The 24,488-nt window shown below is 35.5% G+C and overlaps 1 protein-coding gene across 4 annotated transcripts in view; it reads right to left on the bottom strand.

Moving 5' to 3' along the window:
* Positions 1-24,488, bottom strand: part of LOC150097733 (kelch domain-containing protein 3) — a 178,315-nt gene that overhangs the window by 128,372 nt on the left and 25,455 nt on the right. For all 4 annotated transcript variants that reach the window (XM_090407769.1, XM_090407768.1, XM_090407766.1 and 1 more), the window contains exon 3: positions 5,694-5,855. In XM_090407769.1, coding sequence (XP_090263895.1) covers positions 5,694-5,855 — 162 coding nt within the window. The remainder of the gene's footprint in view (positions 1-5,693; positions 5,856-24,488) is intronic.

Below are 24,488 nucleotides of genomic sequence, written 5' to 3'. Positions count from 1 at the left end.
TGTAGTACTATCATAATATACTGTACATCCCTTGAGGGTACATGTCAGGAATTTGATGATGATGGTTTCAATGACCAGACAACTAACTGTTATAAACTGCCGGCACATCAGAAATCAGGAAGAAACCTTAAGAGGACAAAACCCTCTTCTCAATACAATATACAGTGATTCCATAATTATTTTTGGTCATTTGTACTTCAAATTACCCAACCTTCAATTCTCTATAAATTAAAGATGCCAAAAAGTTATATTCTTGGTTTAATCCTTTATCCAAGCGTAAGTAAACAAAGTTTATGCATGAAGTCACTTCACAACTTGCATATAGAAGTAAATGACTTCACATCAATTATCTTAGTATCCCATAATGCAGTGCACATATCCTTATGGACATTTATAATCATCCTATAATGCTTTGCAGTATGAGATGATTATACATGTCCATAACTGGTCTGGGCAGTGGCCCATCCCATATTGCTAAGAATTATGGGACGGGTCACTACTCAGACCAGTTTCGACCTTTATTGATGTCTCATCAGTGGAAGCCAGATCCAGAAATGATACCCAAGTTGAAGTAATGCAGAAGTCATATTTCCGTATACAAGTAATCAAAAGGTATCACACCTTAATACTAAAATACTCTGGATTAGAGATATATATTGAAAGTTTTTCCACTTGGTTATATATAACTTAAAGATGCCAAGAAGTTATATTCTTAGTTTAATCCTTTATCCAAGTGTAAACAAACAAAGTTTGTGCATGGGCTGGTATATCAACCGACTTCTGGTACAGCACCATGTAATTGTACCTTCAGTTATTTGACCCTTTAATTATCCAAATGACAAAGTGTTTTCCACAATCCCATGTCTAATTCTCTGACAAGAACTAACAATTTGAAACAACTGAAAAATCATGAAATCTTAATCAAAAGCATTGATACTTATAATAACAAAAATTAACTCACTGCAAAGCATAAAAATAAATGAAATTTTTTCAAGTCACCTAATTTATTAAAGAAAAGTTGATTTTATCTAAACCAATTATCTGAATTTATCATATTATAGAATTTTCAATGTTTCAAATTAATGCGAATAGTTCAAACAGGCATCCAAGCCTACTCCTCAAAAATGCTCATGTGATTTCAGTACAGCCTTCATCTTTCTCAATATACTTTTAAATATCTCATCTTCAGTACTGGATTATGTTTCTTTGAGGCCCTAGGTGCAATTTTGTTATAAGGCCCTTTATGTAAAAGTGTTTTTTTCATAAAGGGCCTTTAAATTTAATTGTTTTAATTTGTCTAGTTAGTATTACAACTTACAATGTTACCTTTCATGCTTTTACTGCAAGTTGATCAATAATGTTATTATAATTTAACATATTAACTATATAATTTTCTATAAACATTATAGATAAATCATTTTAATATGTTCCTAATTTTTTTTCCTATTAAAAGAAAATAAAAAAATAAAATAGAAAATAAATATTAGCTATCTAAAAAATATATTAGAAAATAAATAAATAGCAAATATAAACGTTCACTGAATTTTTAGAGGCATATTATCGTTTTGATATTTAATTTTTGAGGCCCCTCGAGATGACGAGGCCTTAGGTGCATGCCTAGTGCGCCTATTTAGTAATCCATCACTGCTCGTTCATAATTGCAATTCATAATTGGCCTGTTTGGCCAAGTGGAAAGCATTTCCATTCTCCAACCACTAGGTCCCAAGTTTGATCTTACTATGAGCATGAATGCTAGTGAAAGGTGAGATATGAATTTCATTGCCTGATCTGAGGACTGCTGATTAGAGGTCTGAAGAGCAGGGGTTCCAGATTATGTAAAAAAAATAAACATAAAATAAAATAAAAACCCTTATTACTAATGTACTATAGGTTTATAACCTATTGTGGGTGAGAGTCACATAAAAAAAAACTCTCACAACCACAAGTGAGGTGCTTCAATTTGGTCCACATGGATTGTCATATCATTTACTTTTGAAAGTGATATGAAATTCTTCTAATAAACATATATATCTCACAAATATCAGTGCAAGCCTCAACTATTCAACAGTCAGACAGGTGAATAATGTATAATGGTTAAAACTGTCAAATTGACAAAAGTATTTGTAAGAAATGGCAGCTGGAAAGGGAAGGTGACGAAGGGAACCTCTGTTCCCAATCAACTACAAGATTTTGTGTTGAATTTGAGAAAACACAATTCACTCTAATGCAAAATAATATTTTATTGTTATCCTTTTATCATTAAATGAATGTTAACCCATTTTTTAATAAACTTTTTGTGTATAATACATAAAAAATGAGCATAATCAACATGTTTCCTGTTATAAAATTTCCATTCTATCATACTGAGAGATTAAAATAACCTAATTTTTTTGGTTGTTGCTGTTTTGTTTCCAACAAAAGGTTGGGAACCAATTAGTATTGTGGGTGGCCTAAAGATGAGATAATCTAGGAATACAGCTAGAGATCAAACCTGATACTTCATCGAGCCACTTTAGATTTTCAATAATTAGATGAGTTTTTAGTGGCATAATAAAGTTTATTAGACATGCACATTAACAAGAATATAATAATTTTTTACTGCAAATATTTCGAACAGAAACTAACTGGTCATCATCAGTGCATCAGCACAATCATAAGCTGAAGCTAGAACAAAGAATGTTAATCCTATTTACAGAGCTGAGCCAAGTGCCAGAACACCAGCTGGTAGGTGGGGTTACAATAAAATAAGATTACAATTAAGGCCCAAATTTAAAATTAAGTAATTTGAAATAAAATAAAATTTAATTTAGATAATGAAATGAATGAATACAGCATTATATTAAATTACATTTTTTAAAATTTAATTAAAATATGAAGGAAATGCAATACCTGTCATTTATAAGAATGAGATACTCTCAAATCTTGACAACAGGGAGGCAGTTATTCCAATTTCAATGCTTCACAACACTCTTGTTAAATAACTGCTCAATGTAAAAAGCAAGTATTGGACCATAGGATATTGTGTCAGTGTCCACTTCAGGCTGAGCAAGGCCAGATTTTTCAGGTTTATTGCTGGTGATATAATTTTGATGTTTCTGTAGTTGTTTTTCGATAGAACATCTTGTTTGTCGAAAGTACGAGCAGAGGCATTTATAGTGAACCTGGTAAACACCAAGAGGGTGAGGGGGGGGGGTATCTTTTATGCATGATAACCAAGAGATTTTGTTGACTGGGTAAAAATGTAGGAACAAAACTTTTCAGGATCTTAGCAATAATCTCAGAGATGTCTATAGTGTATGGGATAGGGACTCGCTGTACAGGTTCAGGGCTCTTGTAGTATGATGCATTGGATAATGCTCAATTCTTGTTGGAGATCTTAGAATTGGAGCAGATAACATGCTCTGTTGAGTAGAGATTTGAAGATGCCTATTTTTTGAGATGGATGATGTGCTGAATCTTGTATGTAGCAGCCTGTAAAGGTATGTTTACAGTGAACAGAAGTAACAAGTATTACAATAGGGGTATGGGAAAAGAGGCCATCCAAGAAAGTTAATTTTCGATCATTTTCTTTTTCCATAGTGAAATTGATGCATGGGTGAAGGCTGTTGATTTTGGTAAAAAATATGGGCAGAGGTTCTTCTGAGTCTGGTCAGATGACACATCATCTACATATCAAACAAAAAAGAAAGGTTGGGGTTGCAGTGAAGAGAACAAGGATTCCTCAAAATGCTGACAAGGGGCTTCCCATAGCAGTTCATTAAATCTGTTTATAGACTTGCTTTCTGCAGATGAAATAGTCTGAGTGCACGACAAAGTCAAACAGTTCAACTCTGTCTAAAGGAAATTCCTCTGATAACAGCTGGAGTGTCAACCAGAGGTAAACTGGTAAATAAGGACTGGATATCAAAGCTGACCATGAGGTCTGTAGGCTAAAGGGTTAGGTTGTTTATTTTTGTCAGAAAAATTGATGAATTCTTCAGAGAGAGCTTATGTATGTGGTGTGCGGCCAGTATGGAAGCTTAACACAGATGAGCTAAGAATCTGGCTAAACGATAGGTGCGTGTGTGTGTGGGGGGGGGGGGGGGGAATTCTATGCAGTCCACTATGGTTCTGAGTGGAACTCCTTATATATTTTTGCGAGGCCAAAAAATGTGGGGTTTTACCAAAACGGGTCTTCAATTTTTTAACAGTGCCTTCATCCCAACTAATTGGTTTGTTGAGTAAATTTTAATGTTGGTAGGATCTGAGAAATCTCCTGGTAAGTGGACTTTTCCTATAACAGAAGAAACTTTTTTTTGTTGTACTCAGTGGTGTCCATGATCATTACAGCTTTATCCTTATCTACTTTTGTTATGGTAAAATGGTTATCATATCTCAAGGATTTAAGGGTCTCGATTTCAGCTAGAGATAAGTTTGGGGGGGAGTAAGTCTAGCTCTGAATAGTACTGAGTAAACTTCTGATTGGAGTTTATTAGCATTATCACATGAGAGGGTGGTCAGGTTCCTCTTAGTGTTATGTAGGAAATCTAGATATGGAATTCTTTTAGGCACTATAGCATAGTCATGTCCTTTCATAAGCACTGAAGTTTCTAGGGGAGTGAGGGAATGTCCATATATGTTGACAACCCATCTGTTTGTTGTTGGGTTTAACCTTGGTTGGTTTCTACTTTTGAACAAAAGTCTGCTTTTATTGTAAGATCACAGGAGAGACTGCCGAGATAAGTCTAAAGCCAAGTTGAAAAGATTGGTGTTTAAGAATGAAGATATTGTCTCTTGCAGAAAGATTGAGGGCAAGATCATGTTTGGCAGCTCATAGGTGATTGCATATGAGAGGATGGCTAACGTTGATGTAAATATGACAAGTACCCAACAATCTGATAGTTTCTTTAAATTTAGCAACATTAGGGATTATCTTTGAGTCATGACACTGTTTTAAAAAGGAAATCCTCATTTATAGCTTACCATGTTGAACAAAAAGTTTACAGAGTTTACTAGTCTTTTTGATTATTTCTTACCCGTGAAGGATAATTAGACTAGTTTTTAATGGCACTTGTGGTATAATAAAGTTTATTAGACATACATATTCACAAGAATATGATAATTTTATTACTGCAAATATTTTTTCATATTTGCATTTAATACTACAATTTTTTTTTAAATTTGAGTCTTAATTGTAATCTGATTTTATTGCAACCACCACACACTAAGTTTCATTCCAGCATGTGGCTCAGTTCTGTAAACAGAATTAATATTTAATTAACATTCTATTAATGAAACACTGTGAATAAGGTGGCCTCATACTAGTAATGATAATCATCTACCAACTAAGTTTAACATTTATAAAATAAGCCATATTTTAAAGCAAGAAAATTATTCAACAGAATAATAATTTAAATACTTAGCTTTGTTTGAGTTTCTATCAACATTTTGGAGTAAATTAGAAATATACAAAAGAAAGATATGATAATGCATTAGCAAACTTAAACAAAAGCTAAGGTGATAAAATTATTCCATTAAATAATTTTTACTTTATACACAACATTCATACACATCTTTAAAATTTGTTATTTTTTAACATAATATCAAGAGATCACTAATACTTCTGTAAATGCAAAGTTTTAATAAAGAAAAGATCATAAAACAAGTAAATAATATATAATATCATATCAAACCAGCAAAAATAAATTACTTACTTGTGTCATAGCAGTAGAGAATATTGCACGAGCCCTCATCATTGCGACCACCCCATAAGTAAACTAATTCTCCATAAGCAACAACTGTATGGCCATAACGTTGAAAAGGAACTGATGAAATACAACATAATTTTGGAGGTAATGGTGTCCATCTCAATGATACTAATAATGGGAGAAAAATAGTAATACGACAAGAATCATGAACAAAATATTAATTTGATGTTAAGTAGATATCTATATAATAAAGACTAATAATGTCATAAGAAGACCTTGAGAGATGCATAAGAACAGAATTAACTAATTCTCCAAGGTGTCATTATAGTAAATCATCACATGTAGTAATACTACATGTGACGATTACTACATCATCACATGTAGCAATACTTTTTGCAAGGTATGACAATAATTAGCATTTAATCTTTGTACAATAATATTTGTAAAATTTTGAGCATTAGAATTTGACAAATATGCTCGTAATTTTGAATGAATATATATTTTGTAATTCATTAAATAATCTCTGTGTTCGCTCACTCACTCTCTCTCCTCTCTATCTTCTTCTCTGGTGTATCAATCCAAAGATTGGTTAGTTATAGCAGCTCATCATAACATCCTGTCTTGTGACCTCCTTTTTATCTCTTCATAACTCTTAGCGCTGGTTAGCATCATTTATGTTATTTATATATGAAATTCTTGGTCTGCCTCATGGCCTCTTTCCCTCTACAGTCCCCTCCATTATTTCTGTAATCAGCCCCCCCCCCCGCCTCAGATGGTGTCCAATTAGGCTTTTTCTTCTCTTACTGATGTGGTTCATTAGTGACTGTTCTTCATTTAGAACTTCTTCATTACTTTTTCTTTCTGTTCAACTAATTTTCATCATCTTTCTCCAGCACCAAAGTTCAAATGCCTCCTCTCTATACCACAAAAATATTAAAAGATGACCTGCGTTCGTTATCAGTATGTTCTTTATCTGATATTGTAATAATATTATATGGGAGAATAGTATTTCAGAAAAGGATAGTTCACTAATTGTGTGCCACAGAGATCTGTGTTTAACTTATGTTATATTTAATGATGATGTGAGAGGCTTGAATAAAAATACTTAGTTCTTTGCAGATGATTCAAAGAGAACTACTGCGAGGAGTACAGAATACTGTGACTTTACTGAAGATCTGATTAGAATGTGTGACTGTGCAAGTGAGTAAGGTTGAAGTTCAATTTTGCAAAGGTTAAGGTTTTAAAATTGAGAAAATTTTAAAGGTGGAAGAAATAAGAGATTAAAGAATGGTGGTAGACCACCTAAAACTTAAGGGACACATTGTTAAAACTGTAAGGACATCTCAATGGGTTATGGCTCCCTTGCAATTAGGCCTTGATTAAGTCACATATAGAACAGTGGGGGGGGGGGAGAATAAGATGGCATGAGATTGTTACTAGATTTAATGTGAAGAATTTTTCATGGAGCAGAGAGAAACGGAGGCAGAATAACAGGTCCTCCCTGGAAACTAAGGAAGGTATGAGCAGGGAGGTGAGAAGTAGGTTTTTCTGCATGGGAGAAAGGGAGATATTGGTGAATGGAAAATGCATTGAATGGGAGTGTGATTGCAGAAACAATGAATGAGTTTGTGTTAGGGTTTGATGAGCTGTGTGTGTGTGTGTGTGTGTGAGTGAGAGAGTGAGAGAGAGAGAGAGAGAGAGAGAGAGAGCAGGACTTCCCAAGATGAGTCCGTCCTTGTAACTCCACAGAAAAACTGATGAAATTAAGAGTAAACATGAAAAGAAGACACAGGTAATGAAGCCATTTCATAAAAAGTGTCACACTGAAAATATGACAGCTAAGTAAGCAGAATAATGAAAGTATCAAAGCCTGCTTTCTCATTACATAGTGTAGCCATTGTTGGGCACTTTTTTTTTTATGAAAAAAAGAATGCTCATTTTCAACTGTTGTGAAAACATTCTGGTGTAGGAAAAAGAATAACAGCAGGATTTGTAAACACAGCGAATTGTCTAACATTCAAATTAAGGAGTTAATATTTTTTTAAAAAACAACTGCCTCATTCACAGGATCTCTACAGCTATGCATGCTGGTCAGAAAGATAAAAGACCAAAACCCAAGTTCCAATCCTGTCTACAACCGAACCTCTATATGGGTTTTTCAACTGAAAGTGAGTTAGTCTCATACCAATGCAGGAGTTTCCATCCTGCAAGACACAAAACAGCTAAAGGATACAAGAAGTTAACAGATATCAAAAAAATATAAAAAGATATTCCAGAGCAGCCATTCTTGTACAACATTCTTGGTTGTGCACGCCATACTTGTAGAATCAAAACGAAAATTTTCAGTACCACTTATTAAAATATGTAAGATACATAATAAATCATAAAAAATACTGTATTAACATGGTGATTTAATTGTAATCAAAAACAATTAAATGCAATAAATCAGGAAAGCATGAACAACTATTTACCATAAATTACTGACAATGTGACACTTCAGCTTGTTGGACAGTAATTAGTTTTTGAAAGTTTATTTTTCACTTGGTTAGACTATAATAAATTTAGTTTAATCCTTTTTCGAAGTGTGAGCAAACAAAGTTTGCGCCTGAAAATATCTTCAGGACTGGGGTAAGGTAGTAACAATACCGGGCAACTCGTAGCAAAGGTGCACCAAGCTAACATCACTCCTATCTCAGTATCTCCCATAATGCAAAACACATATCCTTGTGGATATGTATAATGTTATGCATTAAGGGAAGGACCACTACCCAGACTAGTTTCGACCTATATTGAGTGGGAAGTTTAATAAAAAGGTGGCACACCTTTTGGCAACTCCTATAGGTAAAGATGGCCTGGTATCTCCACTTCTGGGCCTGGCTCCCACTGAAGAGACCTCAATAAAGGTCGAAACTAGTCTGAGTAGTGGCCCTTCCCTTAATGCATAATATTATACATATCCGCAAGGAGATGTGTTTTGCATTATGGGAGATACTGAGATAGGAGCGATGTTAGCTTGGTCCACCTTTGCTATGAGTTACCCGGTGTTGTACTACCTTACCCCAGTCCTGAAGATATTTTCAGGGACAAACTTTGTATTTGCTCACACTTGGATAAAGGATTAAACTAAATTTATGACAGTAATTAGTTTCTTTACACCTGGTTTTATTTTACTTAATTTCACACATATATTTCACTCCAAAGTGAAAAGAAGACACAGCATAAAAGATCATATTTCATATAAATATGTCAAATGAATTGCCATTAAAAATTGTATTGCTCTTTCTGAAATTTCTTTAACTTATCAACTCCTGAATAATTTCATAAATTTAAAAAAATTCAATTGTCTGTTATTCACATACCACCAAATCTTTTTCCACTTACCACCAGTTGAGAAACACTCTTCTAGAGCAGCGATTTTCAACCGGTGTGCCGTGAGAGGTCTTCAGGTGTGCCGCAAGATTTATGAAAACAAATTAATTGAAAGAAATAATGTCGTAATTTGTGCATTTATTTATTAGTGTCTGGTCTTCTATCTTCTTGTGTATGTAAATCAATCAAAATTATGCTTATTTTTTGCCTGATTATCAAAAAAATTAAAAGAATATATTTTTAATTTGCCACAGAATTTTAATGATTAGTCTAGGTGTGCTGTGTTATGAAAAAGGTTGAAAATCACTGTTCTAGAAGAATGCAGTTAGGAGTATACACCAATATTTAAGATAGAAAATGCTATCAAAAATCTGCAATGTGTGTGGAAAGGCAGATGATAGAATAGATGATATTCAAAAAGAAATGATAATATATGAAGATATTAAAGTTTTAAAGGGCTGCACTAGTCACCCGCAAGCCTGATGGAACCTTGGTTTTCTCAGTTTATAGAAAACCCACACATACAGGCAGATACATTCACCAACAATCCCCCCCACACACACACACACACAACAATATGGAGTGGTGAAAGTACTATACAACAGGGCTAAACTAATCTGTTCTAACGACATGACCCTAAACACTGAACTAAATCACATCCTCAACACTTTCTCGGCCATTGGCTGAGAAAGTGTTGAGGATGTGATTTAGTTCAAAAAAAACAAAAAAAATTAAAACCTACAAACCACAGTACCCCCTCCACAACAAGGATTACTCTAAATCCATCACCATTCCCTACATCCGAGGCACCTCGGAAAAATTTACCAAAATCTTAAAAAAACATGACCTGACCTCCTGTTATAGGCCATACAGGAAAATTGGCATCCCTTATCTACTCCACTAAAGACCAACCACTTCCCCTAGACCTACCTGGTGTATACCAGGTCCCTTGCAGCTGTAAACTGTCTTACTTTGGCCAAACAGGCAGGACAGCGAATATCAGAATTTCTGAACACAAAGACTACATCCGTTTTCACAAGTAAAGCCATTCTGGTCTTGCAGACCATGCTATGGATAAACACCACAGAATATGGTGGAAGAAAGCTACAATAATACACCATAGCAAATACAAATTCGAAAGACTATTTATAGAATCAGCCTCAGCCCTAAGAAACTCTCCAAACCTCAACAAATTTGATTGTATGCGACTCCCCAAATTTGGGAGGCTTACATCAGCCCAATGGCCAAGAACATAGCCCGCTAGAGGGCACCATCAGGACTTTTAGGAGAACAATAGCTTCATCTCTTCATTCTCAGTTACTGTGTTGTAGTGCCTAAGTGCACGTGCCTATTTTTGTAAGTTCCTTTTGAAGATGGCAACGTGACGTTGGCGAAATATCGGAAATATTTATTAAAGTGTAATTTAATTTATATTCGTATCTACGTTGTTCAATTATTGCTCAATATTCTCTCAAGAATATTTACAATGGAGACAAAGCAGGGCCCTATTTTCATGCAATGCCTGAGCATACTTATTTGTTTAAAAATGAAAGTATTAAAGGATTTAAATCTTTGAAAGAACGAGTGACAGTTCCTTATTGTGCTAATATGAAAGGTGAGAAACAAGAGCTCCTGGTGATTGTAAAAAGTAAAAATCCTCAATGTTTTAAAAGCATCAAAAGTTTGCCTGTTGACTACTGTTCTAGTGCAAATGCTTGGACGACTAATGCCATTTTCAACAATTGGTTAGTATTGATCAACTTATTGTTAAAGAACATCAAAGTAATTTTCTTGCCTTTGAACACTGCATCATTAATTCAACCATGTGACTAAGACATCATATGAGCTTTTAAGGCTTATTATCGTAGGGAGGTTCGTGCAAAAATTATAGCTGAACTTGATTATATAAAAGACCAATCTGATACTAGTGCAATTGAATTGGTTTTTAGTCTTCCCTTCTTTGATGCACTGCATTTGGTAGCATTGTCATGAAAGCAAGTCTGAGAGAAGACTATTGAAAACTGCTTCCAAAACAGGTGGACTTTTTAAAACAAACTCTGAAACTCCTTCTTCTGAAGAATTTGAATATCATATAAATGAAATTTTTGATAAAGCCCCAAATGGTATGTCAAAAGAAGAATTTAAAAATTGGTTGTATATTGATAACAATGTTATCAATATCTAACCAATTTTTAAATTCTTCTTCCAATGACAGTGTCGGAAATATGTCAAGTAGCTTTCAATGAGAACTTTAAACTAGTAAAAGAAAGTGAACCTAATACAAGTATAGAAGAACAAATTTTAGAAGCTCTCCAACCAATGCCCAGATGCAAAAAGCTCTATAAATACTTCATTGCGGTGTGTGTGTGCAACATAGAGCGACAAACTTTGAAAGGCATTATGGGTATGAGCAATTTATTCATGAACTACTATATTCAAACACATGACAGACAACACTAGATAAGGTTTAAAAATAAATTTTATGTTGTTGATTAATAAAAAGTTGTTTATAACAATAAATTAAATTAAATAATGTTCATAACAATCAATTGAAATAAATGATGCAATGTTTTATATCCTTTGCTTAATATTATCAGCCGGTTATTGTTATCTAAAAGCATTGTTATCTACTGTCCAAAAGCGATTACAAGAAGAGGCATCTACTGTATATGGAGAAAACAGGACAGTACATTGAGCAATACATAGTCTATATTTGAGTTGTAAGTCAGTGGTTAAAATTGAAGTTAGCACAGGGTTTAATAAAATCAAGTGTATCACAAGTCATACACACTACCTTCACAATTATTCATCATCTATATAGATCAAATTATGAAGAATAGTGGCATTAAACATGATATCAAAACAAGTAATGTTAATCTCAGCTATTTACTTGATGTAGATGATGTTCTACTCCTAAATAAATGTTATACCAGTGTGAACAATTTCTCATCTAAACTGAATAACTACACAGTTTCATGTGAATGTATATTAGAAAAGACTTGACACTGTTGGCATTCAGGAATGTGTAAACAGAACAACTAATCCAAAATTATATAGAAATTTAAATAGAATGGGAAAAGAAAGGTTAGTGTGATTATTATTATTATGCGACACCTCCAAGGAGTCCAAAGACTCATCGAGGGAGAGTATGCCAACAGCATTGAACAATTGATCTCCTTCCAATCACTAACCGTGCTCAAACTTGCTTAATTTTTTGTGTGAGCCATTAGTAGCAGAGGGTCTACCAATCAACCAACAGTGTAGCATGTTTTTTCTGCCATTCTGTCATTGAACAGAAGGGCAGAAAAAAAGTCCCAAAAGTCAATGAAGACTAGGTGATTTGATGCAGTTAGAAGTGAGTCAGAAGACCAAAATATACAATCTGAAATTACTGAAATCTTGACAAACAACAGACTAATTTGAAGTAAGACTGTCAATAGTGAGCCAGTAATAATGTGAACTTATCACATTGCACTATTACAGTATCCCGTTGTAAAAACTCGATGTAGCTTAAAAATATCAAAGCGCTTTACATTGAGATTAAAACTGTACATTAAAATATTAATGTAGTTAATCCTGTGGGAAGTGAATGTATTTACTGTTTTAACATCAAAAACAAAGGCAATGCTTTCCCAGGGGAACTTTGTATATGTATATAGTTAAGTGTAAGAGTGCAGGAAAAGTTGTTTACTAGTTTTGTATATAAGAGTTGCTTACTGCACTAACACCTTTAAAGATAGTATCTAAGAGTGCCGCTAGGTTTAGAGAAGTTTCTGCGGCCCCGAAAAGAGAAGCAAAGTATCAAAGAGGTCCGCTAATTTTAGAGACAAGTTTTGGAGGAGAACAAAGAGCGGTTAAATTTAAAATAAGATAAAAGAGCCATGCCGAATTCTTTGGGGTTACTACCCTTAGTGCAAGGTCGCGAGATCGTAAAATAATAGGGACTGAACCAAACATAAGGGGCTTCCCGTTTCCAGTCACTAGAAGAGAGGAGCTTTCAGGTCAGAGAGAGAGAGCTTCCAGACATTGCCGAAGAAGGAAAGACGCCAAAGAGAGGGATCCCAGTTGAGAGTTGGTGGCGGTTTCAGTTTCTTGGAGGCAGCAGTTCGAGCTATTGGAGACAGCAGTTGTCCAGGCATTTTCGGCGAGCCCAAGCAGAGGAAATAAGGTGATGTAAATTACCTGAAGGAACTTCGCTCGGAATATTTTCTTTTTTGCCTTGGGAGAACAACCTTTTGCCGGTCGCAGTCCACAGCCCACTATTTTCCCAATGAGATATTAGTGAAGCCAGCTCAAGATCTGAGATGAAAGAAATGCCATAAGACTGTAGTGAAAGACTTTTTGACTGAATGTGCGATGAAGAATTTTTTGTAAGTTCAAACCTTTTGTATATTCCCTCTCATAGTAGGTTATAGAAAGACTTATAAAAAGTTGTTCAATAGTAATAAGAAGTGTGTTTAAGAGAATTAATTGGCATGTTGGAAGTTGATATAAAATTTGTAAAGATAACTTAACAGAGAGTTACCTAACCTCTTTGGAAGTAAACTAGGAGTTTACTTCCAAAGTACTGTGATTTTATAAATCGATAGAGAAAGCGATCACCCTATTGTTTAGTTCATGTATAATTTGTAAATAAATGTGTTTTAATTATTTGTTAAAAGAGTGCTGCCTGATCTTTTATTTTACAACTGCACTGTTCTTAAATAAATCGGACTTGTGAGCAGGAAATAATTTAAGGCAATAAAAACACAGTTCAGTTACTTATGAACCACGACTTTTAAAGTAAACATTGATAAAAGAACACACGGGTTGAACAGATTATTTTATTAATTACTAATAAAATAAAACGACGTTTCGACCCATATATCAAGGTCATCATCGGAAGAAACCTGTATAAGGAACCAAGCTACAAGTTCATGCCCTGTATACCGGCAAACTAAATCTACGTAGTCAATAAATCCTTTTTCCTAGCCTGACCTCTAGTGATAAAAAAAAAATATATATATATACATACATATATATATATATACATACATACATACATACATATATATATATATATATATACAACTACAAAAAACTGCTAAAGTCCTCGTGTATTAATATTCTTCTGGATAGTTCTGATTGTTATAAAATGATTTCTTTCAGTTGCTGTTGAATGTTACAAACACTTCACCAGGTTGTCTTCTTGTAGTGGGATTTTTCTAAGGCTAGTTTAGGTTGTTATACAGGTTGTAGATGGGTACTCCACATTCTTGAAATGGCTAGGCCATCATTTTTGCTAAGATTTGGGTTGTGTCTGAGCATTTCACAACTCTTTAAATTTTCTCTCAAACCAGGTTTTGGTGCGATGTAGGGACTTGGTATTTTTCCAGTCAATTCTGTGGCGTGGTTGGCGGTTTTACCAAAATGGAGGTATTTAATGTCGTTTGTGTTCGTCTTGTCTGATTGGGATAGTTCGCCCTGTTTTCCCATTGCATGGTATGTTACATGTGCATTGTGTTTTCTATACCCCCTGGGTGTGCTAGGTGTGGAAGAGGAACTTTAAAACTGAGTAGGTGTCTTAACTTATTTGGGGGTTTAAAGATGGTTTTAATGTTGTATTTGCGAAGTGTTCTCTTTTTTCAGAAATGCCTCTAACATAAGGAATGGCAATAGCAATCTTGAAATCTTTTTTGTTCTTACTGGTATCTTTATGGAGGATCTTGTGAATAGTTTTTTTACTGTATCCATTTTTGATAAATGTTTGGTTGATGATCTTGTATTCCTGGTTTAGAGCCTGTTCATTAGAACAAATAGTTAGGGCTCTGTGTTTAAGAGTGCTTATGACACCTAGTTTTTGTGTTGGGTGGTGGTAAGAATTTTTGTGTATGTATTGGCCTGCGTGTGTAGGTTTGCAGTAAACTGAGAAGGAGAGACAGCCAGAGGGAAGACGTGTGACAAGTATGTCTAGGAAAGGAAGAGAGTTGTTTTTTTACATTTCAATGGTGAATTGGATACGTTTGTGTTGTTTGCTTAGGTGGCTAAGGAATGTATTTAGAGCTTCGTGACCGTGGGGCCAAAGGACGAAAATATTGTCGACGTATCTGAGCCAAATTTTCGGCTTTAGATATGCTGTCTCTAGAGCACGTTGCTCAAAGTCTTCCATATAAAAGTTAGCTATTGGGGGAGAAAGTGGTGAGCCCATGGCTGTACATTCTTTTTGAAGGTAAAAATTGTTTTGCCACACGAAATATCTGGAGCGGAGCATGTGGACAAAGAGGGACGTGATGTCATGTGAAAATATGTTCTGTAGAAGCAAGATCGTGTCATTGGTGAAAAGGGAAGTTATGTCAAAGCTGACTAATAAATCTTGGTCGTTGAGTGCAACGTTTCTAATTTTATTAATGAAATGTTGTGTATTTTTTATGTAGGAAGGGGACTGACCTACCAATTCCTCGAGTGTGGCAGCTAATTTTTTGGCTAAGTGATATTTTGGGCTGTCAATTTCTTCAACAATCGGACGAAGCGGTGTGCCTGGTTTGTGTATTTTTGGCTGCCCATAAATTCTGGGTGCACGGGCATACTGAGATATTAATTTTTTTGTTGTTTCTACGGGCCATGTGTGGACACATTTGATTAATTCAGTTGTTTTCTTTTTGTTATGTTTTGTGGGGTTGTAGTTTACCATTTGGTAGGTGTTGTGGTTCGATATTAAATGGTTCATTTTTTCAATGTATGTTGTATGGTCTAAAAGGACAGTGACATTGCCTTTATCTGCTTTCGTGATTATAATGGCTTGGTTATTTTTTAAGGATTTCAGGGCTAGATTTTCGGTTTTGTTTAAGTTGGTGCTTAGTTTTTTGTTTGAATTTAGTATACACGATGTTTCCATTCGTATTTTATCAGTCAGAATGGTGGGGAGGGATCTTAAACCTCTCTCCATATGATACAGGATATCAAGTTTGTTCACTGGCCTCGGTGCCATGGTGTAGTTCAAACCTTTCTTTAGCAGCGAGAGTTCACCTTGGGTGAGATTGTGGTTTGATTGGTTGATAATCAAGCAGTGATCCGATGGTGGTTGGTTGCTCCAAACATTGTTTGTGGGCGATTGGCTGCTCCTTATGATGTCGGTTTGTGATTGGCTGTTCCTTTCGTAATGGCGTCTTGATGGTCTTGTGCTTTTCTGTTGTTGTAGGGCTTGAAATTTCATTACGAATTTTTCTTTGTTTTTCAGTAATGTGTGCTTGGCTGAGTCGTCAGTGATCCTGTCTAGAATCTCCTAAATTTCTGGAATAACATAGTCGGATAACTCAAATTTAAGTTGTAGAACTGTGGCTTGGGTGGATGCTAGATTTTTTTTTTTTACGTGCCTCGTGGATTTGTTCTCGTAACAAGGCTTTTTCAAACCGGGCATAAATACGGAGCGCTTTGGCTGATTTAAACTTTAGTTTAATGCAGTTGGGTATTACACTGCTGTCACTACATCGTTTCAAAAAGGCTAGTCAATTCGTTAACAAGGAAACACGTATCTTTAGTTTACCGTAGAGGCTGCACTGCTTGTGGGTCATATCTCCATGAATTATGATGATTCTTTCAAGGTTACACGGTGATCAGCACTCATATCTGTAAATTTAGGGACACAAAAACACACATATTGAACTGATTATTTTATTAATTACTAATAAAATAAAACTTGACGTTTCGACCTGTTTATTGAGGTCATCATAGGAAGAATACAACTGTATAAGGAACCAAGCTACATGCTCATGCCCTGTATACGGGTAAACTAAATCTAGATAGTTAATAAATCCTTTTTCCTAACCTGACCTCTAATGATAAAGGAAAAAAATAAAAAAATAAAAAAAAAATATATATATATATATAAATAAATAAATACAACTACAATAAACTGCTAAAGTCCTCATGTATTAATATTCTTCTGGATAGTTCTGATTGTTATAAAATGATTTGTTTCAGTTACTCTTGAATGTTACAAACACTTCACCAGGTTGTCTTCTTGTAGTGGGATTTTTCTAAGGCTAGTTTAGGTTGTTATACAGGTTGTAGATGGGTCCTCCACATTCTTGAAATGGTTAGGCCATTGTTTTTTTTGTTGAGATTTGGATTGTGTTTGAGCATTTCACGACTCTTTAAATTTTCTCTCAAACCAGGTTTTGGTGCCATGTAGGGAGTTGGTATTTTTCCAGTTAATTCTGTGGTGTGTTTGGAGTGCGTGGTCAGAAAGGCCAGTTTTACCAAAATGGAGGTATTTAATGTGTCGTTTGTGTTTATCTTGTCTGATTGGGATAGTTCGCCCTGTTTCGCCTATGTATAATATGTTACATGTGCATTGTGTTTTGTATATCCCTGGGTGAGCTAGGTGTGGAAGAGGATCTTTAGAAGAACTGAGTAGGTGTTTTAACTTATTTGGTGGTTTAAAGGCGGTTTTAATGTTGTATTTGCGAAGTGTTCTGTCTATTTTTTCAGAAATGCCTCTAACATAAGGAATGGCAATAGCAATCTTGAAATCTTTTTTGTTCTTACTGGTATCTTTATGGAGGATCTTGTGAATAGTTTTTTTTACTGTATCCATTTTTGATAAATGTTTGGTTGATGATTTTGTATTCCTGGTTTAGAGCCTGTTCATTAGAACAAATAGTTAGGGCTCTGTGTTTAAGAGTGCTTATGACACCTAGTTTTTGTGTTGGGTAGTGGTAAGAATTTTTGTGTATGTATTGGCCTGCGTGTGTAGGTTTGCGGTAAACTGAGAAGGAGAGACAGCCAGCGGGAAGAAGTGTGACAAGTATGTCTAGGAAAGGAAAAGAGTTGTTTTTTTCCATTTCAATGGTGATTTGGACAAGTTTGTGTTGTTTGTTTAGGTGGCTAAGGAATGTATTTAGAGCTTCGCAGCCATGGGGCTAAATGGCGAAAATATCGTCGACATATCTGAGCCAAATTTTGGGGTTAGACATGCTGTCTCTAGAGCACATTGCTCAAAATCTTCCATATAAAGTTTACTGGTATACAGGGCATGATCATGTAGCTTGGTTCCTTATAGTTGTATTTTTCCGATGATGACCTCGATATAGGGGTCGAAACGTCAAGTTTTATTTTATTACTAATTAATAAAATAATCTGTTCAACACGTGTGTTTTTGTGTCCCTAAATTTACAAATATGAGTGCTGACCACCGTATAACCATAAAAGAAAGAATCATCGTAATCCACGGAGATGTGACCCACAAGCAGTGCAGCCTCTACGGTAAGCTAAAGATACGTGTTTCCTTGTTAACGAATAGACTAGCCTTTCTGAAACGATGTAGAGACAGCAACGTAATACCCAACTGCATTAAACTAAAGAAGAAGTTTAAATCAGCCAAAGCGCTCCGTATTTATGCCCTGTTGGAAAAAACCTTGTTACGAGAACAAATCCACGAGGCACGTAAAAATCTAGCATCCATCCAAGCCAAAGTTCTACAACTTAAATTTGAGTTATCTGACTATGTTATTCCAGAAATTTGGGAGATTCTAGACAGGATCACTGACGACTCTGCCAAGCACTCATTACTGAAAAACAAAGAAAAATTCGTAATGAAATTTCAAGCCCTACTTCTGGTTCCCATCTGCCATACGGCCGCGGGAGGGTAGCTATATGCTACCATTCTAGGGAGAGATGATTATGAGCAAGGTGGTTTCCCGTTGCCTTCCTTGCCGTAAGTATTTATGACTGTAACCTGTGTGTTCACGGGGCCGGTTTGCCTGCTTGCGGGATGAAAAACCTCAGATAAACTGGCGGAAAAAACCCTGTGGCCCACGCCCAAGACCGGCTAACTTGGCTATGGCTGAGGAAGATCCTTAAGCTCCTCACGTCGTGGACGGGAATCAAACCTAGGACACTCCTTCCCCAGGCATATGGTTGCGAAGCGCAAAGCCACTAGGCTAACCGCGTGGACTTACAACAACAGAAAAGCACAAGATCATCAAGACGCCATTACGAAAGGAACAGCCAATCACAAACCGACATCATAAGGAGCAGCCAATCGCCCACAAACAATGTTAGGAGCAACCAACCACCATCTGATCACAGCTTGGTTATCAACCAATCAAACCACAATCTCACCCAAGGTGAATTCTCGCTGCTAAAGAAAGGTTTGAACTACACCATGGCTCCGAGGCCAGTGAACAAACTTGATATCCTGTATCATATGGAGAGAGGTTTAAGATCCCTCCCCACAATTTTGACTGATAAAATACGAATGGAAACATCGTGTATTCTAAATTCAAACAAAAAACTAAGCACCAACTTAAACAAAACCGAAAATCTAGCCCTGAAATCCTTAAAAAATAACCAAGCCATTATAATCACGAAAGCAGATAAAGGCAATGCCACTGTCCTTTTAGACCATACAACATACACTGAAAAAATGAACCATTTAATATCGAACCACAACACCTACCAAATGGTAAACTACAACCCCACAAAACGTAACAAAAAGAAAACAGCTGAATTAATCAAATGTGTCCACACATGGCCCGTAGAAACAACAAAAAAATTAATATCTCAGTATGCCCGTGCACCCAGAATTTATGGGCGGCCAAAAATACACAAACCAGGCACACCGCTTCGTCCGATTGTTGAAGAAATTGACAGCCCAAAATATCACTTAGCCAAAAAATTAGCTGCCACACTCAAGGAATTGGTAGGTCAGTCCCCTTCCTACATAAAAAATACACAACATTTCATTAATAAAATTAGAAACATTGCACTCAACGACCAAGATTTATTAGTCAGCTTTGACATAACTTCCCTTTTCACCAATGTCCCGATCAATGACACGATCTTGCTCCTACAGAACATATTTCCACATGACATCACGTCCCTCTTTGTCCACATACTCCGCTCCAGATATTTCGTGTGGCAAAACAATTTTTACCTTCAAAAAGAATGTACAGCCATGGGCTCACCACTTTCTCCCCAATAGCTAACTTTTATATGGAAGACTTTGAGCAACATGCTCTAGAGACAGCATATCTAAAGCCCAAAATTTGGCTGAGATACGTCGACGATATTTTCACCATTTGGCCTCATGGCCGCGAAGCTCTAAATACATTCCTTAGCCACCTAAGCAAACAACACAAACGTATCCAATTCACCATTGAAATGGAAAAAAACAACTCTCTTCCTTTCCTAGACATACTTGTCACATGTCTTCCCTCTGGCTGTCTCTCCTTCTCAGTTTACCGCAAACCTACACACGCAGGCCAATACATACACAAAAATTCTTACCACCACCCAACACAAAAACTAGGTGTCATAAGCACTCTTAAACACAGAGCCCTAACTATTTGTTCTAATGAACAGGCTCTAAACCAGGAATACAGGATCATCAACCAAACATTTATCAAAAATGGATACAGTAAAAAAACTATTCACAAGATCCTCCATAAAGATACCAGTAAGAACAAAAAAGATTTCAAGAATGCTATTGCCATTCCTTATGTTAGAGGCATTTCTGAAAAAATAGGCAGAACACTTCGCAAATACAACATTAAAACCACCTTTAAACCCCCAAATAAGTTAAGACACCGACTCAGCTCTAAAGATCCTCTTCCACACCTAGCACACCGAGTATACAAAACAAAATGGACATGTAACATACCATGCAATGGGAAAACAAGGCGAACTATCCCAATCAGACAAGACGAACAGAAACGACACATTAAATACCTCCATTTTGGTAAAACCGGCCTTTCTGACCACGCACTCCAAACACACCACAGAATTGACTGGAAAAATACCAAGTCAGTACACTGCACCTAAACCTGGTTTGAGAGAAAATTTAAAGAGTCATGTGAAATGCTCAAACACAACCCAAATCTCAACAAAAATGATGGCCTAACCATTTCAAGAATGTGGAGGACCCATCTACAACCTGTATAACAACCTAAACTAGCCTTAGAAAAATCCCACTACAAGAAGACAACCTGGTGAAGTGTTTGTAACATTCAACAGCAACTGAAAGAAATCATCTTATAACAATCAGAACTATCCAGAAGAATATTAATACATGAGGACTTTAGCAGTTTATTGTAGTTGTATTTATTTATTTATTTATATTTATATATATATATATTTTTTTTTTTTTTCCCTTTATCACTAGAGGTCAGGCTAGGAAAAAGGATTTATTAACTACATAGATTTAATTTACCGGTATACAGGGCATGAGCATGTAGCTTGGTTCTTTATACAGGTGTATTCTTCCAATGATGACCTCGATATAGGGGTCGAAACGTCGAGTTTTATTTTATTAGTAATTAATAAAATAATCTGTTCAACACGTGTGTTTTTGTGTCCCTAAATTTACAAATATGATCACCGTATAACCTTAAAAAAAAAAAAATTGATAAAAGAAATTTCTCTCGTGAGAGAGAGGGAAATCTGCTGGAAGTTTTATTTAGTCTTATGCCAGTGAAATGATATATTGGTGGCGCAGTCTGACAAAATGAATTTCCAGTATTCATAGGCATTCGACTAGTAAATATGGAAGGTGGATAATCATAGTATGCAGTAGAGTAAATGAGAAAGGATAAAAGAGAAAAAGTGCATTCGAGGAAAGATATAAAGAATTAGAAATAGAATAAAGATAGAAGAGTAAAGATAAAGATATTACAATAGATAAATAACAGCATATTATTACATGTATGCTCTTGACGTCACATGATGAATTTAATGTGTGCAGTCCCTACTCTCATACAAATCGAATTAGAAAATTTATTTTTTTTTATCAACTGCGGCATCTAATTTGAATAAATTTTGTTAGAAAGCTAGGGTGAGGAAAAATAGGAATGAATCACTAAATATATCCAAATTTTCTATATGCAAGTCGTACTATTAGTATCTCAGTTGCATTTTATCTTATGCCCATAGTTCGCATTTTTTTTTTTTTTTGGAGATGGTGCATTAGCCAAAGGAACAGATCAGGTACTTACAAAACAAAAACATTTATTTTTACTAGCAAGAGGTATATTTACACTAGAGAGACTTTGCAATTATCACACCTAACCCTTTTTCAAACAGGTAATACAATCTGTATGACAAAACTCACAATTACGGTAAACTCATTAAACAAACTATGTACATACTTGCACACTGCATAAACAGATTAAATAAAATCCTTCCCTCAAATACTGACATAAATACAGCCTGACTATATATCAATTCTTAATAGTACATTGTACAGCTCCCTATATTAAACTAAGTGCACATTCACAGTCTTAACAGACAATTCTCTAACTATTCCACCAAAACTTTGCTACTTAGTTACAACCTTATATACACAAGTTTTCTTGTAGGCACATTCATGAACCCAAGATACACTTTCTACCTAATTACAAAAATATTGCCTACTAACATATTCACCATAACAAAAGAGTCCAATATACAGCATAATTCCTCAGGACTTTAGCATCTTCTTTTTAAAAACTTCCTGGCTGCTTGGACATCATAGGAGGTTGCTAGTAGGTCTTTCCTTTGTCAGACATTCAATATGGAATCAGCCTGGTTACCACTGGGCTTGCATGTAACTGCTGAAGAAATCGGTCTGCTGCGATCTGGAGACAAAGGTTCTACAGCATTTTATGGGAGAAAAGTCCCTGATGACGACCAGAACCAAAAGCACCAACGACGAACAGTAAAAGGCTCAACGATGACCGGAAAAAAAGGCCTCGATGATGACTGGAAGAAAAAGCCCCTGAGCCAAGGGCCACAATCTCCTTTTAAGGAAAATTATCACCCTTTGTTCTCTATTGCTGTCTTTTTGGGATTAGTCACTAGCGATGATGTCATTTGTGCTCGATCGGTCAACAATGGTTGGTCTTGCAACCTGGGTTGGTGTTTTGTCATCGCTAATCTGGCTACTTTATAGCTATACAGTCAATGTATATGCATTTTTAGTAACATCTATTTAGCACACTATATTTTTTTCATTACACTTTAAATATTATTAAACACTGAAAAAAAATTTAAAAAATGGAAAATCGGTTGCGAAAAATAAGCACAGCAAAATTTTTCTCAAGAGATTTTGCAATATATTGAAATGATATCATTTTCATGTGTGCATTTTCCTCTCCAAAATTAAACCAGTTATTTTTGTGTTGCATTACAGTGCACTCCCTCCATTTCTAGCAGCTTGTAAAAGTTGCTAGAAATGGAGGGAGTGCATTCATGTTAAAAAATAAATAAGTAAAAGTGTTTGTAACCTTAAGGCAACAAACACTTTTACTTATTTATTTTTTAACATGAATCCCATCCAAGAAAGATTATAGACCTATCAAACATGTTTACCGTGAGTGAACTGAAGATTAGATAATCTGAAACTCTATTCCAGGGACCAAATATGGAATTTTTTCAAAGCAGCTCAAGGCCTCCAATAAAACCGGCAGTGACCTCTTGGGAGTAAAACCGATCTACCAAAGTCATTTCCAAAATCCCATTTGAACCCAGAATCTATCAGCTAATAGATAATGGGTTCAAATCCACTTGGCTGATGAGGATGGAATGAAAAGTTGGAAAAAGTTAAAAGTTTCACTACAGCTGAACTTTCAACAATCTCATCGTGGTGTGAGGTAGTTGAAAGTTCATCACTGAAAGTTCTATCTTCGAGTTACAGTACACACACACACACAAAAAAAGTCATGATGTAATTCACATACAAAGTATCGTTTACATATATTAAAATAAGCAAACACTTTCCAAACTCTTTTACTGATGTTTAGAAAAAGAGTGCTACATTCGTTTTGGGGAAAATGAAAAAAAATATGAAATTACATACATGGGTTAATGGCAGAGCACTACCTGTGTTTTGATTATTGATGTAACAATTCAAACATATGAAACCCAGTTTTTGTTTGTTTGTTTTTATTTGGGGGAGGGGGAGGAATGTTACATACAATAAGTAGCTATAAATGAATCTCAGAAACTAGTTACAATAGTGGTATATTTTGTATGTATAGTTCATGAATTCCTAAACTTAATTATACAATATGGATGTAGAGGTGATCATGGGGTAGTCTTGTACAATGGAGAATGGGATTAATGGTATTTACTTGGAAAGATGATCTTTTTTACCTCAGAATTTAATGTTTTCCTACTTCATTTCCATCATAAATGGAAATGAAGTGCTACAAGGCTCTTCTGAACTATCCTCAATACAATATTTTGGGGTGAAAAGATTGGCAGCAGTTTACTGCATTGGTGGAACCGTGCTCCAGGAAATTGATGAGGCACGAGATTTAGGAGTGTTGGTAGATAAGGAATTGAAATTTAGGGGACACATTGCAAAAGTGACCAAAACAGCTCATCAAATCACTTGGTTGCTGAAGAATACGTTGACAAGCAGAGACAAGCAGGTTATTGTTCCTCTGTATCGAGCCTTGATAAGACCCCATCTAG

This window comes from Typopeltis vanoorti, chromosome 17 (assembly GCF_054136105.1).
Source record: "Typopeltis vanoorti isolate ZY-2024b chromosome 17, IOZ_Tvanoo_1.0, whole genome shotgun sequence".
NCBI classification, from domain to species: Eukaryota; Metazoa; Arthropoda; class Arachnida; order Uropygi; family Thelyphonidae; genus Typopeltis; species Typopeltis vanoorti.
Note: the sequence above shows the minus strand (reverse complement) of the source record. Positions and strands in the feature narration are given on the sequence as shown.